This window comes from Dunckerocampus dactyliophorus, chromosome 21 (assembly GCF_027744805.1).
Source record: "Dunckerocampus dactyliophorus isolate RoL2022-P2 chromosome 21, RoL_Ddac_1.1, whole genome shotgun sequence".
NCBI classification, from domain to species: Eukaryota; Metazoa; Chordata; class Actinopteri; order Syngnathiformes; family Syngnathidae; genus Dunckerocampus; species Dunckerocampus dactyliophorus.
The window spans coordinates 2,212,589-2,232,550 of NC_072839.1; the positions used below are offsets into that span (position 1 = coordinate 2,212,589).

General features: G+C 41.0%; 1 protein-coding gene across 12 annotated transcripts in view; it reads left to right on the forward strand.

Annotated features, from left to right (window-relative positions):
- The window catches only part of ntng1a (netrin g1a), a 130,713-nt gene that overhangs the window by 10,155 nt on the left and 100,596 nt on the right, over positions 1-19,962 (forward strand). For 8 of the 12 annotated variants that reach the window (XM_054765188.1, XM_054765175.1, XM_054765182.1 and 5 more), the window contains exons 1-2: positions 510-1,069; positions 9,297-9,898. In XM_054765188.1, the coding sequence (XP_054621163.1) occupies positions 9,650-9,898 (249 nt within the window). In that variant the 5' untranslated portion in view covers positions 510-1,069; positions 9,297-9,649. Of the gene's footprint in view, positions 1-509; positions 1,070-6,124; positions 6,697-9,296; positions 9,899-19,962 lie in introns of those variants that run through there. The other 4 variants (XM_054765178.1, XM_054765179.1, XM_054765177.1 and 1 more) reach the window with 2 other exon arrangements.

Consider the following 19,962-nt stretch of genomic DNA (forward strand, 5'->3'; position numbering starts at 1 on the left):
GCAAAACAAAGAAAACACAAAAAATCTGCACATGAAAACACATTTTTTTTAACGGTTTTTGTTGTATTGTTTGCAAGATCAGGGACCGTGAAGACCCCTGGCACTGCACATGCACCGTTACATTAAATGGAAAATAAATTAAATAAAATTTAAGCAACAATTTTTGGCAGCAGCTGCATAAAGTAAGTGAAAGACCAAAACATATTTTTGCAAAATTATAATGCACGATTTCTGTGGTTTTATTGATTTATCATCTAAGTACGTTTAAAATAAATGCCATTAAACGCGTTTTTAGTCATTTCGAGATGGTTAATTAACACACGTTAGCGTGTTTGCGAGTATATTCCTTTTAATTGTCAAATTTAAATGCATTCATTCTTGGAGGAAATCATGTGACTTGCGCTTCTTCTTTTATTGCACGCCGGGTCCCAAAAGGGGATTCTGTGTGTGCGTGTGGGTGGATGCACGCCTGGGTGGGGAGGGATGGATCGCGAGGTGAACAAGGGGTGGTAGTAGAGTGAGGAGACCACCCATAGATAGGTGCGCAAAGCTGCGCGTCTCTTCGATCGCATCCTCCCAATCGGAGCTGCGCCTCTCACACGGGGACGCACACACGACGGACGTAGTCTGCAAGTGGAGCGATTCCGGACGGATTCTAGTCTTTCTAGCGCGTTGCCCGAGTCGAGGAGGAAGGAGGGCGTATTTGGGAATATCGGAAGTTTCTCCAGTGCCACCCATGTGTGTCCCACTGACACTTGGAGGACTATGATGGACACTTTGGCGCCGGGGCTCCTGTCCAGAAATGCTCCGGTGTGCATGACGCACGGCGCTGCACCAGTCATGAGTTTCCCTGTGGCGGGACAATCCTCTTGATCCTCCAGACAGAGCAATGGTGCGCGCTGCGAGTCCTCTGAGACTGACGTGCGCACTCATCACATTCCGGCTCGTGCAAGAGCGCGTCTTAAAACGCTTCATTCGCCATTCATGATCATTCTGCCGCTGCTCGGAACTTGTTGAGCGAGAGGGTTGGACCTCGGAGCACATGTGCGTGAGTTGGACTTCCACACTCGTAAGTGCATCCGATTGCTTTAACTTTTTTTCCTTGTGTGTGTGTGTGTGTTTGTGTGTTTCTCCTTGCATACTTTTCTTAATCTTCCTCGTCCTGCTTCATAATGTCTTCTTTTCTTATTCGTTCCCTTTCTATTAAGTGTTCACTTCACCGTGCACGTTGCTTTAGAGGCGCCCCCTTGCGGAAGTCAAGGTCGTTTTTGTCATCTATCAAGCCTAATTGCGTTCGACTCCTGTTGCAGGCCAACCGCTTTGACATTAATTTGTCATCAAATGAGCTGCCTATTAGAGTTAGACCTCCCCCGGTGCACTTTTTAACACGTGCGTTTCCAGTTACATTCCAGTGCTTTTCAGCGAGCCACGGTGGGCGTGATGCACGTGAGGCTTCCTGTGCTCCTGTGTCCTGGTGTTATGGAGGTGTAACAAGACTTTGTTGTGTTGGATGCACAAGTCAGCCTCCATCGAGTCCAGGGGTGTCCACATTATTTCCCAACGAGGGCCACGTGGTGAAAAATGAAAGGGTGCGCCTTTGTCACTTTGGGACATGTTCTGTCCATACGCTAACAACTTCTCCATATTTCAGGAAAGAACTGCACCTCAGCTTTGTCGACTATTAGAAGCAACTTCGGTCTTCGCTCTTATTTTCCCAGTTTTGTTGTTTTTCGTCCTAAAATATTTCAACCTTTTCATACATTTTCTTGTCTTTCTTTCTCATAATATTACAACTTTTTCACAAACCCAAATTTTCAGAAAAGTACAACTTTATTTTGTTTTGTGGGTTTTTCAGAATATTAAGACCTAAAAAATAACAAACACGTTTTCTTTAATATTTAAATTCTGTGCTACTAAAATGACATTATTTTCCCTCATGATGTCACCAGTTTATTCTCACAAAATCGTGACCTTTTTCTTTTCATATTTTGATTTTATTCTCGTAAAATCGCAGCTGTTTTTTTTTCATTTCTACATTTTTTTTAATTTCAACTTTCTTCTTGTACATTTTCTTCTTGGAATTATGACTTTATTCCCATAATATTTTGACTTTATTCTCGTAAAACGGTCACTTTTTCCACGACCTAAAATTTCTAAAAAATATTTTATATTTATTTTGTGTTTGTTTCTCATAATATCGTCTTTTTTTAAATATTAAAATTAATGTCATGCTGCTAAGATGGTTATTTTTCTTTATAATATTAAATGGTAAAGTTTTGTCTTTTTCTTGTTAGATTACAAATTTTTTCTCTAAATATTTTGACTTTGGTCTTGCAAAATTATTGCTGATTTCTCAATTTTTACTGTTTTTTTTTTTTGTTAAATTATATTTTTAGGATCTTCCACAGGCTAAAAAAAACACAGTTATGGGCTGCAAACGGCCCCCGAGCCGCACTTTGGACACCCCTGTCATAAAACATCATACCCCAATGGCCAAAAACGTACTATACTGTAAGTTTGGAGGTCAACACTAAACCAGGACGATATGTTAGTGTGAAATAGAGTGTGAAGGCCTTGTTTTTAATTACTGTATTGATATTCATGCGGTGCATGCTACTTCAGGATATGTGACAGACTTTTTTTTTTAAGCAGATAAAGAAGATGACCTATCTGCCTTTCTATTCATTTTATCCCGCAGCTGCCTCTTTACGCGCATTTGTGTCCATTTCTGCCTTTTCCATGCAGTATTTCCTGCAGAAGCGACCTCAGTGAGCATCTTCTTTCCAGCTAAAGTGGACATATTTGAGTATCCAGGCATGTCACTGCGGTTAGAGCAACGTGCATGCCGCCTTTTAGGAAAAAAGTGCCTTTAATAATGCATTAGGTGTTCCTGTGTCGCAAAGAGAGCCACGCTTGGTGGCGAGGAGAGGAGGGAGGGTGGCTGAAGCGTGATCTTGTTTCGCCCTTTTCATTGGGTGCCCGCACGCTGGAGTAACTGACGCCTGAGGGCTCTCCACTCAAAGTCGGGGGCCGCACGGCCGCAGTCGCCCTGTCAAAAGTGCTGCTCCTGCACAAACAGGCTGCATGTGTCAGAGTTGCACGATCAGGGGAGGGCGAGTGTGGTGTTTGGGATGAAAAAACACTGATAGAGTATTGTGGCAGATGGAGCTGGTGGGGGCAAGTGAAGCGCATCCTCAGAAGTCACGCATTGATTGCCTTCAAAGGCCGGCTCAGACCTGCCCTGCTTGCTGAGCTGCATCCTGGAACTGGACATTGCAACTCAACACAATCAAATGCTCCCAAAAATACAGAATTTAAGAAGTGTAACGCATGACTCAATGACGTCGCAGCAACCTGACTGGATGCTGGACAGTTTTGCCACATGTCTTGTTTTGTTTCTTTGATTGCTTTCAGTCAGATGAGTTGTGGCTTTGCTATCAAGCACAACAAAATGAGTGGAAAAGTATCAACATCTACATCTTCTCAGGCTATATGACTCTTATCCATCCCCAGATGGATAAAGAAGGTCAGAAACACGAAAGAATTTGCAGCAAAGTGCGAAGGTGCCGATAGGATTCTAATGTAACGTCAAGGTTCCTAGCTAACACAGGTTGCAGAGGGGACGGTTTCAGGGAGACACAAAACAGAAAGTGTGTGTAGTGATGATTCTACCCGCTCCTGAAGTTGACAATAAAGTTCAAGTAAGCAAGTGCACATCTCTAACCGTGCACTCTTTAAAGTTAACTTTGCAACGGGTGGAGAAACGTTTCCCACCAAAGGATGTGACGGCCACCTATATACATATTTATATACATTATTGTTGTATTATTTTTATATTATTTTTATGTCTTTTTTATATGTTCAAAAAATATTTTTTGGATATTTTAAAATTTTGTAAAAAGGTGGAAAAAGCACGATATGCGGTTGTTATACAGCATGTTATTCTGAGCTGGTCGTATCAACATTTCAGCTTTTCCTCTTTGCACCGTTTTGCTATATTTGTCCTATTTTTGCTGTTTTTTGTGTTCAGATTTATTTCTACAATGTGTCGCGGGGCAATAAAAAATGACCCCTGGGCCGCAGTTTGGACACCCCTGGACTAGCATGAAACATTGCCCGCGTGGCTCTTCTGGCCCCTCCCCTCTACCTCCCGCCACTCATCTGTGTTTGCTAATCTTCAATAACGATAAAAGCCATGTTCAATTCTCATTTATCCATTTCATTTGCGGTGAATTGGTTCCAGAGCCGACCATGATAGGTGAGTTTCTGCAAAGTAGGATTAGGATTATTTATGAATGGAATATTCTTGTAGTTGGAGCAGAGGAAATCTGTTTACAACCTTCTAAATATGTTTTTTAACATTATTAGAGCCCTCTAAACATGAAATAACACCCCTATAGTCACCCTTACACTCCTTTTACCCAATATAGTAGACATAATATCAGAAAATAAGACATATAAGACATGATATAGACTCACACATGTTAGCATTGGGGGAGTTTGTTGTTCTTTTTTTTACCTTCTGTGGTGATTGTCTCATCAGTGTAACATTACTGACACCTAGTGACCAGTGTAGAATACGACATATCACAGCGTCTTTGAATGCATCTTCTCAATGCCGTCTTACTTCATTTAATGTTGGCCAAAATATGTCACATTTGCTAAAATAGGCATTTTTAATTTTAATAGTAGGCTGTATTCAACCACAAAACGGTGGTGATTTTTGTCAGATTCAAATTTGAAATTGGATTTGCATTGTTTTTTAGGCGGAAAATATATTCGTTTTTCGTATGGTTGAGTTCTTGTTGGCCCTTTTGGAACACATTAGTGACTAAAACTACTGCTACTCTCTCAGGATGCGCATTCAGTTGAAGACTTGATGAAAATGTGTTAGCACAACTGCAAAAGAAGGCTGGCGGCTGGCCGGGGCTGCCGCCCCGCCTCCCTTTGCGTCTACTCGGCCGACTTCTCCGGCACTTAAACAGCCGTCAGCAGTCCGCCCATTTGCCACCGGCCGACATGATTAAAAGTTGATAAGCCGGCCACTCGTCGTCGCCGACATTTTAAGAAGTGGAAAGGTGGGATGCATTACCGCTTGAGGCTGTCATGTTTGCAGGGCCACACTTTACATTTATGAGGACGGCGCTCTTATTGGCAGCTTATTTACAGGCAGCATGACTTATCTAGTCAGCACAGCATACAGAAGGGAAGCTTCTATCCTTATCTATCTTTTATCTACCTATCTATCTGACTGTCTGCCCTCCTGTCTTTCTGCCCTTCCCTCTCCTGTGTTCTTGTTTCTCTTTCTCTCGCTCTCTTTTTCTTTTTAAACAAAGCACTGGTGGGGAATATGAAACAGGAAGAGGCAGGGAAGATGAAAGTAAAAGAGGCAGGATGGACGCCGTGTCAGAAATCGCCCTTGAAAGTGCATAAAATGCGTGAAATTAAAAATAAAAAGGTGGTGATACATCCCCGGTATGGCTGCTTACCTTAATAATTCCAGCTTAGTTTGTGCTGAGCCCGTCCTTACTGACCTGGACTAGATTGCTTTGAAATTCTTGGGTGTGACTAATTTGTTTAATTGTAACTATTAGCACGTCCACCACGCTACTTTTGGGCATCGGAGTCAAGTCAGTGACTCCAAATGGAGAGCATGTTCTTCTAAGTCCCGCCCCCAGGGACTGACGGGCCAGTCAGTTTTGCTCAACCTGCGCTTGAATTTTATTTATTAAGACAGAATTTATGATTTTTTGAATGTATTTTTTACCTTTTACACGTTTCGGCTACGCCTACGCTACAACTCGAGTAACGTGAAGTTTCTGTGACTTAATTTATTTTCTATACTAACCTACCATTTTGCAAATCCAGCTTATTGCGGCATGTGCCCGTGAACGCACGTTCATTCTCATTCCCATGAAAGTAAATATCGGAGGAGCGACGTACAAATCTACGTTTGTGCTTGTTGCTTATTTATTCAAGCACCTTTCCAGCGTTTGTTGTTACATGACTCACCTTTTCTTTGCCTTTCTTTAGGTGTCACACACACACACACACACACACACACACACACACACACACACACACACACACACACATTCCACACGTGTAGTCTCCTTTCCAGGCAGCTCTTTAGTGTGGCCCTGAACACGGAAACACCGTGCTAGTCTCCTAATGGGAACAGGGAGCGCAGTGCCAATAGTTCCTCTGAATAATTGGCTGCTTCCTAACCTGCTGACTTCTCGCCCATGCACGTTTTCTTACATTTTACATTTAAGAGGTCTTTTAAGCTCTTCCCCCTGCCTTTAAAGCATCCGACAACTTGACTTCCCCCCCCCGCTTTCTAATGGTAAGCCTCTTTCACTTGGAAGTACAGCGAGATAGCCGCGTCAGAGGTAACAGTAGTACAGCAGCGTAACGGCATATTGCCGTGAAATATACTTTTCTTTTGGATGGATGGATGTGTTGTTAGTAACAGCTGACTGCGACGAGAAGCGCACGGATTCCGATTGATCGCTGTGCTAGCTGACGCGTGTGAACGATTAAGCCGGGCTATGCCGTCTGACACTCAAGCTGTTGGCTCGCATCTCCATCAATCACCAGCGCTCAGGCTGCTGTTTGGAGGCGGGAAAAACCTCCACGTGGTCGTAGCCGAAGCAACAGTGCTGTGGTTGTGGCTGAGGGAGACGCACACACAAGGTATGTCATGGAACATTTAGGAAACTACATTTGACCAATGAATGTGTGTCCTATTTATAAATAAATAGATGCATTTTTTAAGATGGGAGAATCTTTTTTATTTTCTGAACTATGCATGGATAAATAAATACATGTAAACATTTTTAAAAGGGATGGGACAATTTATTTCTTTATTTTTTTCATATTTTGAACTCCTGCTACCGTGACACTGCCATATTTAGCAGAGTAATGCTAGCCATTGCAGACAGCTTCTTGCATGCAGCCAACAGGATAAAGTTGCACTTCATTTTGCCTCAAGTTGTGATAAGTCAACAATCCGTTGCATACGATGATAGAATTCCTAAACCATCAGGTGCTATTCCCACCCTGATTCTCTCCAGACAAATGTGTCTTGTGCTTCCACGACTTGCATGAATGTCAATCAAATAGGAGCATGATCATCTTTGTAAAGGTACAATCTTTGATGCGCAGCACCTCGCACGTATTTATGGTGACGTCCTGACTCCACACCCCAGTTAATAACGACCCCAGTTCATCCCAGCGCTTCCGTCACATCCCGGTGGGAGGCACTCAGAGCCGAGCAGAGGAGTTGTACTTAGTCTGTTGTGGCAGGAATACCGCGAGGCCTGCCAGGTGCCCTCGTGATTGGAGATCACGCGTGTCATCTTTAACAGGAGGAACGCAGTCAGTTTCAGAGAGATGCTCGATATCGGCCTCCTGACCGATATCACCCAGCACTTTCCTATTTATCATGACTTTTATCTATTTTTCCAAAAGTTATAACTTTATTTTGTTTTGTTTCTCACAATATTACCATAGAAATGCACATATCTTTTAAAATATCATACAATATTACAATATATTTCAACTTTCTTATTGTATTTTTTTTCTCTAATTATGGACTCAGATCAGTATTTTAACCACCACATTAAATCAATAACATCAGCTTTTTACCACCTAAAAAACATCGCCAAAATCAATTGAATGCTGGCTAAGCCAGATTTAGAGAGACTAATCCAAGCCTTTGTCTCCAGCAGGATAGACTACTGTCACGGCCTTCTCACCGGGCAAACCAGCAGTAAAACAGCTGCAGTACATCCAGAATGCTGCTGCTCGAGTCCCGACTAGAACCAGGAAATATGGGCGTATTAGTCCAGTACTCAGGTCTCTGCACTGGCTTCCTGTTGCTCGGAGAACAGACTTTAAAACAGCTCTGCTTGTGTACGAGTCTTTTCGTGGTCTTGCTCCAAAGTACATCTGACATGTTAGAGCCACATAAACCATCTCCAGCTCTGAGAAGCTCAGGGAGTGGTCGCCGAGTCGGGACGAAACACGGTGAGGCTGCGTTTCAGTTTTATGCTGCCAAAATCCAAGCTGAAAACACTTTTATTCAACCGTGACTTCAACCGCTGAAAGTATTTATGAACATCACAGGTTGGACTTCGGTTTAGGTTTTCCTTTGTTTTTGCATTCTTTCCCATTTGGTGCTCTTAATTTGTTTTTTTTTTGTTTCCTGTTTTGGGATCATGTGCAGCAACCCTGCGTCTGCTGGTCAGGGCTGGCAGACGCACCTGTTGGTGATTGATTGTTAATCAGGCTGGGTTGAGTTGAGCTGCGACTCTGCTCGTCGCCTCATTGTTGTTCGCCTGCTTGCTGTTTGCGTTCTGACGAAATTAGACAGAAAATCACTTTTGTAAAAAAAAAAATATATATATATAAATATATATTTGTTTTTGTTTTTTTTTTATATTTTTTTTAATATATATATATATTAAAACAAAAAAAAATATATTTTTAAAATATTTTTTTTCCTTAAATTCCGAGTTTATTCTTATAAGATCTTTTTTGTCATGAGAGATGACTTTTTTTTTCTCAATATTTTAACTTTTCTTGCCAAATTACAACAGTTTCTATAATGTTGGCTGTTTTTAATTTTACATTTCAACTTCCTCCTTGTAAGTATTGCTCTTGTAATTCTGACTTTATTCTTGTAATATTTTGACTTTATTCTCACAACATAACTTTTTTTTCATTGCCAAATTTCCCAAAAATGACAACTGACTTTTAAAAAGCTTTTTTTAATATCCTCCATATTACCACTCTGTTCTCATTAAATGGACTTTTTTTCTCGTTAGAATAAAACTTTTTCCGATGAATATTTTGACTTAATTGTTGTAATCTTGCAGCTTTTTTTCCAACTATTTTCTTCTTTCTATTTCTTCTTGTAATTATAACTTTATTGCCGTAACAGTTTGACTTTATTCTTGTAACATAACTTTTTTCATTGCCAAATTTTCCAAAAAGTACAACTTTTATTGTTTGACTCTGACATCTTTTTTCTTTAATACTTCAACGTCACGCTACTAAAATATTACATTAGTTCTTGTAGAAGTTACATTTTCTTGTTAAATTACTTTTGTTCTCTTTATGTTTTGACTTTATTCTAGTGAAATTATTACTCATTTTTGCAGTAGTATTTTTAATTGTTAAATTATGTATGTGGAATGTGCCACGGGCCACAAATGACCCCCAGGCTGCACTTTGGACCCCCCTGTCCTATCGCTCTGTTCATCCGCCCTTCTGTGTTTATTTGTCCACAGATTGCCGCACAGGACGAGCACAATGACTGACAGCCAGACAAGCTGAGGAAACCTGTCACACTTTGTCTTATCAACACGTCAAAGGGCTATCTCCCTCTTGTCCCCCCCCTCCGCCCCCTTCCCACCATCCTCCCTCCATCTTGTCCTCTCCGCAATGAGCTCCTAACCTGAGAGAGACGGAACTAGTATTAAAAAAAGACACCTTTTTAAAGCAGCTTTCACAGCACCTGGAAGGCATGTCTCCCTATTTCCGTTGAATAAGTTGCTGTCAGTGGAAGAAGAAGAGGCGGCCCTTGTTCATAAGTCTTTAAGGAGCTGCAGATCCCAGGGAAGGGGCTGAGAGAGGAGCAGTCATGCATCTCTATTTGGCGTTGACGCTGCAGGCGTTGTGGACGGGTGTTTGCCAAGCGGCCATGCAGCACTACCCTGCAGCGTGGGGCCACTACGACGTGTGCAAGTCCCAGGTCTACTCAGATGAAGGCCTCACTTGGGACTACATGGCCTGCCAACCGGAGGCGGCGGACATGACCCAGTACCTGAAGGTGACGCTGGATCCGCCCAATATCACCTGTGGAGATCCACCTGAGACATACTGCGCCCTGGTGAGTATGCAATGCAATGCCCTCCACGTGAATGTTTGTATTGTATGTCGGGGGTGGCCAAAGTGCGTCCCGGGGGCCATTTGTGGCACATTCTAACAATATAATTTGAGTAAAAACACAACAGCAAAAATGGAAAAATCAGCAGTAATGTTACAAGATAAGAAGTAAAAACAAATTAGAGGAAAAAGTAGTAATTAACGAGTCATAATTTTACAAGAGTAACGTGATATGAGGAAAAATATTTTAGTGGAATAAAACTGAAAGACTACATTTTTTTTCAGAAAAAAGTTGTAAGTTGTGGAAAATTCTGTTACAAGAAGAAAGGCAAAATATTCTGTGAATAAATTCATATTACGAGAAAACCTACAAGAAGTTGAAATAGTTTTCAAATGAAAAAAAAAAAAACGGTTGAAACAAAATCAGCAGTCATTTTGAGCATAAAGGCAAAATATTAAGAGAAAAAAGTTGTATTCTAATAAAACACATTTTTTACAAGAATAAACTTGCAATGTTGTGAGGAAAAATGTAATTTTAGTAGCATAGAATTGAAATATTAAAGAGAAAATATGTATTTTTAATTTTGTAACATGACAAACGAGCAAAACAACAAATGTGAAAAGTTATCTTAGAAGAAAGTCAATCTTTTGGCAGCAGTCATGTGACGAGACAAACATTTACAAGAAGATGAAATAGTTGGAAAATACAAAAAAAAGCAGAAATGGGGGGGAAAAAAACAGCAGTAATTTTACAAGAATAAAGTCAAAAATTTTTAACAAAAATCAAAATTTAACGAGAATAAATGAGGAAAAATAAGGTCGCATTTAGCAGCACAGAGTTGAAATATAAAACAAATTAAGTCGGAATATGAGAAACAAATTGCATTTTTATTAGATTGGGAAAAGGTATGTGAATAAAATAAAAATATGGGAATAACTTCATATTACAAAAGATCATTTATGGAGATTAAAGTTGGAATATTTGTAGAGTAAACAGAACAAATGGGGAAAAGAGTGAACTTAATGCTAATATGCTTTTTCACCTATGAACAAAGCTGTTGATGTTTTTTTATGCAAAATATCAAAGTGGCAAAGTCGCATCCCTTTATTTTTCCACTATGTGGCCCTCGCTGGAAAAAGTTTGGACACCCCCGATGTATGTGTTGCACATTGTATCGATTTGTTCTGTCCTTCGTGAGAAGCGACAGCCAATCCCAAAGCCTGTGTTGCGTTAACGTGGCTGACGACAAGGAGGCTTGTGCCGATTGACGTCATGTTCTGCTGTTGCAGAGCTGCTCCTCGGCGTGTTGTTGACACTGATTACTCACACAAAACATAGCATAATGTGACTGCCAGGGAAAACAAACACTGCAGCCTCACAGCTGATGCAAATGCCCAATTAAAGAAGATAAAAATACCCAAAGCAGTGACAGTGAACAGTAACCATGATATGGGTGGTAATTGTAGATTTTTACAACATTCTATGGGCTGTCATATTAGTATCTGCATATTTCAGCAAATGTTCAGCAAACATTTTTTGCCTAAATCAAGCATTTTCAAGCATAAAAATGGCTAAAGGAAGTGAAATGCGTATAAGGCATTCAGAAAACACATTGAAAGACATATGTAGTATTCTACACTGGTCGCTGGGTGTCAGTGTTGGCTACACGGGCTACTATTGCACCAAGCTAAAACGTCAGCTCTACTCAGCTCCCCAAGCACCGGAACACATTTACAGCAACACACCAGCACGAGTCTTATGTCTTATTTTCTGTGATTATGTCTACTATATTGGGTAATAGGAGAGTAAAGGGGACTATGAGGGTATATACTACTACTACTACTACTATTTATAGACTATACGCTTTAATGATAAACCATATTCAGGCCATAAACATATTTACTATGAAAATATTCCATTTATTTGCAGAATTCACTTATCAAGGTCGGGTCTGGGACCAATTAACCACAACAAATGGGGGATTACTGTATCCCATAAAATTGAACAAAATAATGCAATACTTTACGTTAAGGTTTCAATTCACGCTGCTTCCCCCCCCTATTTGTCCACCAGAGGGCGCTACTTGTTTCCCATTCAAAGCATGCAGCAATAATTTGACTTTGTACACATTTCTGCAAGGATGCCTTGCCAATGAAAGGAAATGAAACTCAACTCTGAACCCCCAACGTCACTTCCTGTCCGCCCCTGCTCAGCTCTCCTCGCACCGGAACACACTTTCAGAAAGCTACATGAACATGAGTGTCTTATGTTTTTATGTCTACTATATTGGGTAATGGGAGTGTAAAGGTGACTATAGGGGTGTTATTTCATGTCTGGAGGGCTCTAAGGTTAAAAAGCATATTTAGAAGGGTGCAAACGGTTTTCTACAAAAAATATTCCAATTATTTGCAGAAATTCACTCATGGTCAAGTTTGGAACCAATAAACCATGATAAACGAGGGGTTACTGTATCTATACATGCATATGCTATGATGTCATAGCTATGTCCTGTCCGACCCACACTCGGGTCACTGACCACTGGAACACATTTTACTGCAACACACACATACATGAGTCTTATTAATGTCTTATTTTCTCTTATTCTTCCTACTATATTGGGTAATAGGAGTGTAAAGGTGGAAGTCGCTGGAAGTCTGGAACTAATAAACCGCAATAAACGAGGGATTACTGTAGCTATACAATACATATGCTGTTTTAAATTCTGCATCGGAAGCAATTGGAGGATGGCACGGTGCATTTATGCATACCAGGTTTGCTTTTGTTTTGTTTTTTTGTTATAAAACTGTCTGCGCTGCTTTAAATACAGTAGTTGTCTTCATGCATACTTCACAAAAGTTTACATCAAGTGCCCAATAAAAGGAACAATTGGTTGTTTGGCTTTGAAGACCTCAGTGGTGCTTCTGCAAATTAGCTGGCAATCATGGAAATCAAACTCCTCGTGGAGCTGAAAATAAAACGAGCATATTAGGTCAAGTATTTAATTAGCAAAGCAGCCTGCTCCTTTTTGGGGGTTCTCTTGGCTTTGAAGCTCACAGCTGGTCACCCCAGATTGCTAAATGATGAATCAGTTTTCAGTCTGTAGTGGAAGTCATCAAAGATTCTCTAAGAACAAACACTCGCTTCAAGAGCTCTTTTAGATAAATAGCGACGCCTTCCAGGAAGAAAAGTAGTAACTTGAGAAGTATAAATAGACAGCCGGCATCAGCAGAAAGTCATGTGAGAGGAGAGACGGAGACAAGAGGATTAACAAAACGGCGACGACAAAGGCGGTGAGAAAATGATTGAGAGATTGGAGAAGGAGTGGGTGTCGGGGAGCAAAAGACCCACAGGACTGAGTGCTGGGCGTACGGCGACTGAGGAGCTAAGATCTCCTCTGTGGGACACCCTGGGGGCTTGGAAAAGTGAATAATTGAACATTTAGCTAAAGTGTTTTATTCATACTACAAATTATTCGACTGGACGTCTTAGCTTCTGTCCACACTGAAGTTTGAGTTCTCTTTCCGAAGCCAAGGGAAACAAAACAATTTGTCTAAATAAAAACACAAACATTTGTCTCAAGCAACAGGTGGCGCTACAGCACAGTCGTACTTTGTTTATTGCAGCTTAATTGGTTGGCATTGGAATATTTATGTAGTTGGAGCATAGAAAACCTGTTTACGACCTTCTAAATATAGATATAGATCTGCCTTCCGGATGCCTCCCAGGGGAGGTGATCAGGGCAGGTTTGACTGGTAGGAGGCCTTTCAAGACCCGGGACATGTTGGAAATACTAAGTCTCAACTGGCCTGGGGAAGTCTGGGCCTCCCTGCTTAGGCTGCTGCCCCCGTGAGCCAACCTTGGATCGCGGGGCTATGCTGGATGACTTCGGGCGAGAGGCGAGGTACACCATGGACTGGTCGCCACCCATGTCCATGTTCCAAAAATAATATTGATCCATATTGTTGATGTAGACCGGATCACAGTCTGTTAGTTACTGGCAACAAACAGACTTTCATACACAAAACTGGTGACATCTTAAAGCAAATTCACAGCCTGGTCAGAGGTTTCCCAAAAGTCGATGAACTAAGAGCTTTTTAAAAAGTGGACTTATAGCCTCCAGCACATTTCCAAAGTATTGACTGATGCCATCCGTTTACTCCAAGGCTGTTGGAGTGTTGAGTTTAGGAGATGGGTGTCATATGGACGAGTCCATCGTCAACCCAGTTTGACCTTCCGTCCTCCAACCGCTCAGCCTCGTCACCTCTGATTGATCTGCGGTGAAACCTTGAGTGTGTCCTATTTGCTTGGCTGCAAGCGTGTGATGGGTAAACGAATCGCGGCTGAGCAGCAGTCATGCGTGACGAAAGGCTTCGCTGGAGCTGTTCTAGTTCTGGATACACAAATGAAACCCAGTATGATGTTGTTGTCGTCGTCGCCAGGATTTTAAGCAGTCGGATGAAGGCTTGTTCAATTAGTGCGAGTTGATGGCATGCTGTTGCCCTCGTGTCAACATGATAGGGGTGTCTCAATTAAAAAAGAAAGTGGGTAGCTTTCACATCTCCTCCAGAAATGACACCAACAATAGCAAACCGTTCCAACCGAGTCCAATTCTCTTCAATTGGTTGTTATAGTTACCCCAGGCAGACTCCAAACCAACACCAGGACAGTTACCTGCGATGTTCCTGCTGCAATGCCAGCAGTGGTTTCTATCGTGAGAGGGATCGTTGCAGATTCAGGGCAATTATCATTATGCTGTTATCAGAGAATTTCATCTCTGTGGTAATTGATTTTACACTCCAATCAGGCGCATTTGAAAGGATTGCAGTCTGCAGTGCTGCACGACATCCAGTTGGAGAGTGAGGCAGATGGAGCAGCTGGAGGGCGTGGTGCTTATGAGTATATCTGGTAGAGGCCTTCATCCCTGGGTCATGGAAAGATAAAGGCGGCGTCGCACACTCGTAGGTGTGTACACACACACACACACACACACACACACACACTAAAGCTTTAGCTCCGTGACCTTTCAATAGCAATAAGATGCCAATCATTGAACTCTGCCACACAAGTCTGCCATTATATGAGATCCTGCCGTCCCCTCCGGTGAGACGGCTGGCCTTTTAATGGCGCTGACAGGTTGCACAAACCCAAACATTTTGATGATGGAAACAGCAGAGCGTTCAGTAGAGGAGCCTTGAGCTGAGGTCTCATTACGTAGGAGCAGAAACATTCACGAAAACAATGTCGTCTATGTATGACAAAACGATACGAGTGTGGCAGCAAATGCTGTTTAAAAGCATCCCACCTTTTCATTTGGACCATCTCTTTCTGCTGTGCTTGTTTTTCTTTTTGCTCGTTTTAATTTGGTGGTGATACTAAAATCTGGAGCAGCTTCATCCAGAAGACATTTGATTGCCAGTAGATCCTTGCTATTTGCATTTTTTTTGCATTTATGCATTTTCTTTTAAACGCATGATGCTCACTGAAAATGTAGTTTTTGCAAAGGTTGCAAGATTTTAGAAACCTTTTATTTTACTTATAATCAAATTCAATTTTATTGATGGCTCATTTTCGTTATTCAAGTGACATGTTTAGATTTTTGCTTATAGAACCTTCCAGTTGGGGTTACAGCGCCACCTCTTTTGGCAAGTGGAGAATATTCTCAAGAGCTTTGCACGTGGGACAAACCCTCCAATGCATTCACCTAGAAAACTATGAATCCATGACAGTTGTTTGCTTCTATACGATGCGTTCGTTCAGTCTGGTTTGTAAAGGGGTCTTTTGCAATGAGGATCCTGAGAGGCAGCAAGTGGGTTTCATTTACATGGACGTTTCTGGATGAGACCGTTTTGCCCGTGCAGAGATTTCCACAGTGAAAGACAAGAATACTACAAGTAGAAAGTTCATGTAGTTTTCGACCATGCGGCCTTGGAATACGTCTTGTTTGTGTGTCTGAAGCTGGACCTTATTAAAAGGCGGTGTGGTATCTGCTTTGTATGCAAACTGCAAGAAGATATGATCAGCAGTTATCCTCCTTCACCATAACCCTGTGATTGACAGCTGAGTCCGGCGTGTAGTCCATCTTGCGACCCAAGTGGATGAACGATAGATCGGCGCACCAAAGTGAGCATTGCTTTTCAACATGGCAGGGGGTCCAATCACATGCAGCCACATTGCATTACTCTCCTGGATCGCACTGCTTCTTCTTTCTCTGCTTTTCTAGTCGCTAAGTGCACGTGAGACATGAGCTTGTCATCCACGGATTCACATGAGGTGAAACAAACTTGACCTTTTCCAACACTGATCCTGATTAAGGATTTGGGCTGTTTTAACGCCCCCATACCTCAGCCACTCCTCGCTAATGCAGTGCGCCGCGCTGGGCTGACTCCACCATGACATTTCCTGGAGAAATAAGACTGTCATCCACAATACGTCTCATTTCATATCCTGATACCTGCTTGCTTTCCGAGGACGACGAGTGGGTGAGATGATTTTCACAGGGCAGTCGTGTTTTCATATGACATTATGTCTCATAAGTCTGTTTATGGTGCCTTTTCTTCGTTGGCGAGGGGGCGAGATAGCAACAGAAACTACGAAGGCATCCGCCCCCTCCCGCCCCCAGAACGACTGACTTCAAAAAGGTCAGATTGCAGAACGGCGGCAGCAATTAAGCAGCCTGGATAAACTAATTACACGTCCAATGGAAGTGTTACGCATCAGAGGAGGAAGGCGGCTTGATCCATTTTATATGCCTTCTTTCATCTTTGCCCGGCTAAATCAAATGAAAATTTTATTGTGCTATTACTGTGACAGAAGGGGTGGCTTTGCATCAAAAGTGAATGGAAAAATGTAAACGCATAGGCCAGGGGTGTCCAATGTGTGGGCTGGGGGCCATTTGTGGCCCGTGACATCAGCAGTAATCTTACGACAATAAAAAAATTAGAATTTAGTAGCAAAGTTTTTTGTTTGTTTGTTTTTTCTTTAAAGGCCTCATTGAAACAAAACACAGAATAGAGTTGGAGTTTTTGGACAATTAGGTTGGGGAGAAAGTTATACTGTGGGAATAAAGTCAAAATATTATGGGAATGAAGTTCAGAATATTACCAGAAAAACATTTACAAGAAAAACATTAAAATGGTTGGTTTGACAGCAGCAAAAATGGGGAGAATGGCTAATTTTACAAGAATAAAGTCAAAATATTAGAGAAAAGTTGTAATTTTGCGAGGGTCATACTTTTACAAGAATAACGTCAATTTGGGAATGGTCCTAATTACGAGAAGAAAATGTTTAAGGATAAAGTTGAAATAGTTCAAGTAAATTGTAAAAGTAGAAATAGTACAAAAATAAAAAATAGAAATGTTGAAAAAAAACAGCTCGTTTTACAAGACTAGAGTCAAAACACAAAAGGTCATTTAAACCAGTGATGAGGAAAAATGTCATTTTTGTAAAGGTTTTTTGTAATATGAGAAACAAATGAGTTGTAATTTTTGATAAGGGAAAATGTTTTATTTTTTTATTTGGGGGAATCTGGCAATAAACATTTTGGGAATAAATTCAACATCACAAAGAAAATGTACAAAGATTATTAAATAAAGCTGAGATATTTGGGGGGGCAAAAGGAAAAAAAAAACCCGTCAAAAATAGGAAATCAAGTTCCTAATGGGCTTTTTCACCTCATGACAACGCTAATAAATAAACTTCTTAGCATATCTTTACAAAATATCAAAGTGGCAAAGTTGCATTTGTCATTTTCCACTGTGGCCCACAGTGGAAAACGTTTGGACGCCCCTGGCGTAGGCCTTCTGTCCAATTCTACCCCCCCGTGGCAGTGCTGGCGCTATCACTAAAATGATACCGCTATGTTAAAATACGCCAAAGGGAATTATGTGTGTTCTGATTTAATTAGGCTCATCAACCCTGAACATGTTTATGATTGTGGCGCTTAACTGTTTTCCCTGGATTCATTTTTACAGGTGGCTCATTATGCACTTTTTGCATTACACTAAACAACTTGCAAAAGCAGTATATTTGAATATCACAAAGTATTTTTAAAATGCACAAAAGTTTGCCGGAGAAAAGTACTGCAAAGTTGGTGAAAAGTTTGCTGACAACATCAGGTGTTTTGTGTTGCTGTGGGGTTGTGGTGTGTGTGTGTGTGTGTGTGTGTGTGTGTCACTTGTCTGTCTGGGCTCCATCAATGCGCTCCATGTTGCTTCAACCCTTTTACATCGCCGCAACGCGATAACAGGGGGCCTCCTTGACTCCAGCTTCCCACAGCCTCTGTCGACTTTTTGAAAAGTTGGGAGGAAAAAAGTGTCTCGTATTTTGACAAAAACAACGGCGAGGCGTGCTGAAGAATGGGGGGGGGGGCTTTGTACGTGTTTAGATATGACAATGTATTTTTCACTGTCGACATATGAGAAGGGATTCTGTGCAAGAAGGGCAGTGTTTTCATCATCTCCCTTTGCTCACATTTAGCCTCTGACTTCTTCTACTGCCTTCTGGAAATATTTCTATCTACTGTACGTACTGTGTACGTATGTGGTCCCGGAGCTCCATTTTTCTTCCTTCCGTGTGGTCCCTGAATCTAACTTAAAGTTCTGCACATTGCATTTCACAGTTAATCACTTGTAAAGAATTCTGATCCGCTTTCATGCGACCGTTCTTCCTTTCCCGGGTGAAGCTGAGGCAACTGATGGAGAGACTGCGATGTGACTTGTAATTCCTCCTAATTCAGGGATGGATTTCTTCCCACTTCGAGCTGGAGCGCTGATTTTCGCAACGTTGTCCGGGATAGCAAATGCAAATCAGACTTTGGGGTCCGTTCAGAGTCACTTGTGATTTTGATGTAGCGTGTTTGCTTTGGGCTGTTAAAATAAGTTGTGGTGATCCATGGAATGTTTAGTTTGGAAGACTCTGTAGAGTCGTCATTGTCCATTGGTGCATCAACTTTTTGATTTGTATCTTTAATGTCCTTGTAGTCGAGATGATGGTCATCCTCAATATTTGTCCAGTGCCTCGAAGTCTTTGACAAATATTTTGGACTCCTTTTTCTCCATTTAACTTTGTCGATTTTACATTTGGCGTTCCAAGTGCCTTGAACTTTGTCCCCTGCTTCCTTAAGTCTCGCGATTTCTCAGCAATTGGTTGATGTAGACCAGGGGTGTCCGAAGAGCGGCCCTGCCACGGCTTTTTTTTAATTGGCTAGCGACACAGTTTAAATATATAATTTAACAAGAAAAAAAACAGGAAAAATTTAAAAATCAGTCAAAATAAAAATGTAATTTAAATCAGAAGTGGACATTTTATGGAAATGTAATGCGGAATAACGTAATTTTAGTAGCATAAAGTTTAAATATTAAAGACAAGAAGGAAGGTGAAATGGTTCAAAAATTAAAAAAAAAGAAATGCAGAAATGGGAGAAAAAACAGCTGTCATTTTAAGAGAATAAAGTCAAAATATTATGGAAATACTCAGAGGGGAAAAAATTACAAGGAAGATGAAGATGAAATGGTGGGAAAATGCTTTTAAAAAACAGCTGAAATGGGGAGGGGGAAAAACAGCTGTACTTTTAGAATAAAGTCGAATATTAAGGGAAAAAAGTTGTATTGTAACTACATTTAAAAGTTGCAATTTTACAAGAATAAAGTCGTAATATCAGGAAAATTAATTTTAGTAGCAGAGTTGAAATAAGTTTTGTATGAAATAAGTTGTAATATGAGAAAGTTTGGAAAATTAGGTTGGGGAAAGTTGTTTTTTAGCATATTTAATGCTTTATACTGAAACATTTACAAAGATGATTAAAGAAGGGAAAATTAAAGAACAAACAGCAAAAATATGAAAAAAAAGACCAAAGTTGATATTCTTTCTCACCTACATCACCAAATGAGATGCAGTTTTTTTTTCTTCAAATTTACTTATGTAGCTTGGAAGTGGACGTTTGTTCCTATCAGCTTGCTTCTCTGCCTCAGCGATACCACTTTGTTTTTGGGTTTTTTTTTTTGGTGAACTTTATGACAGGTTTGGTGTTATTTCTGCCATACGTGGTTATGCATGTATGCGTGGTGACG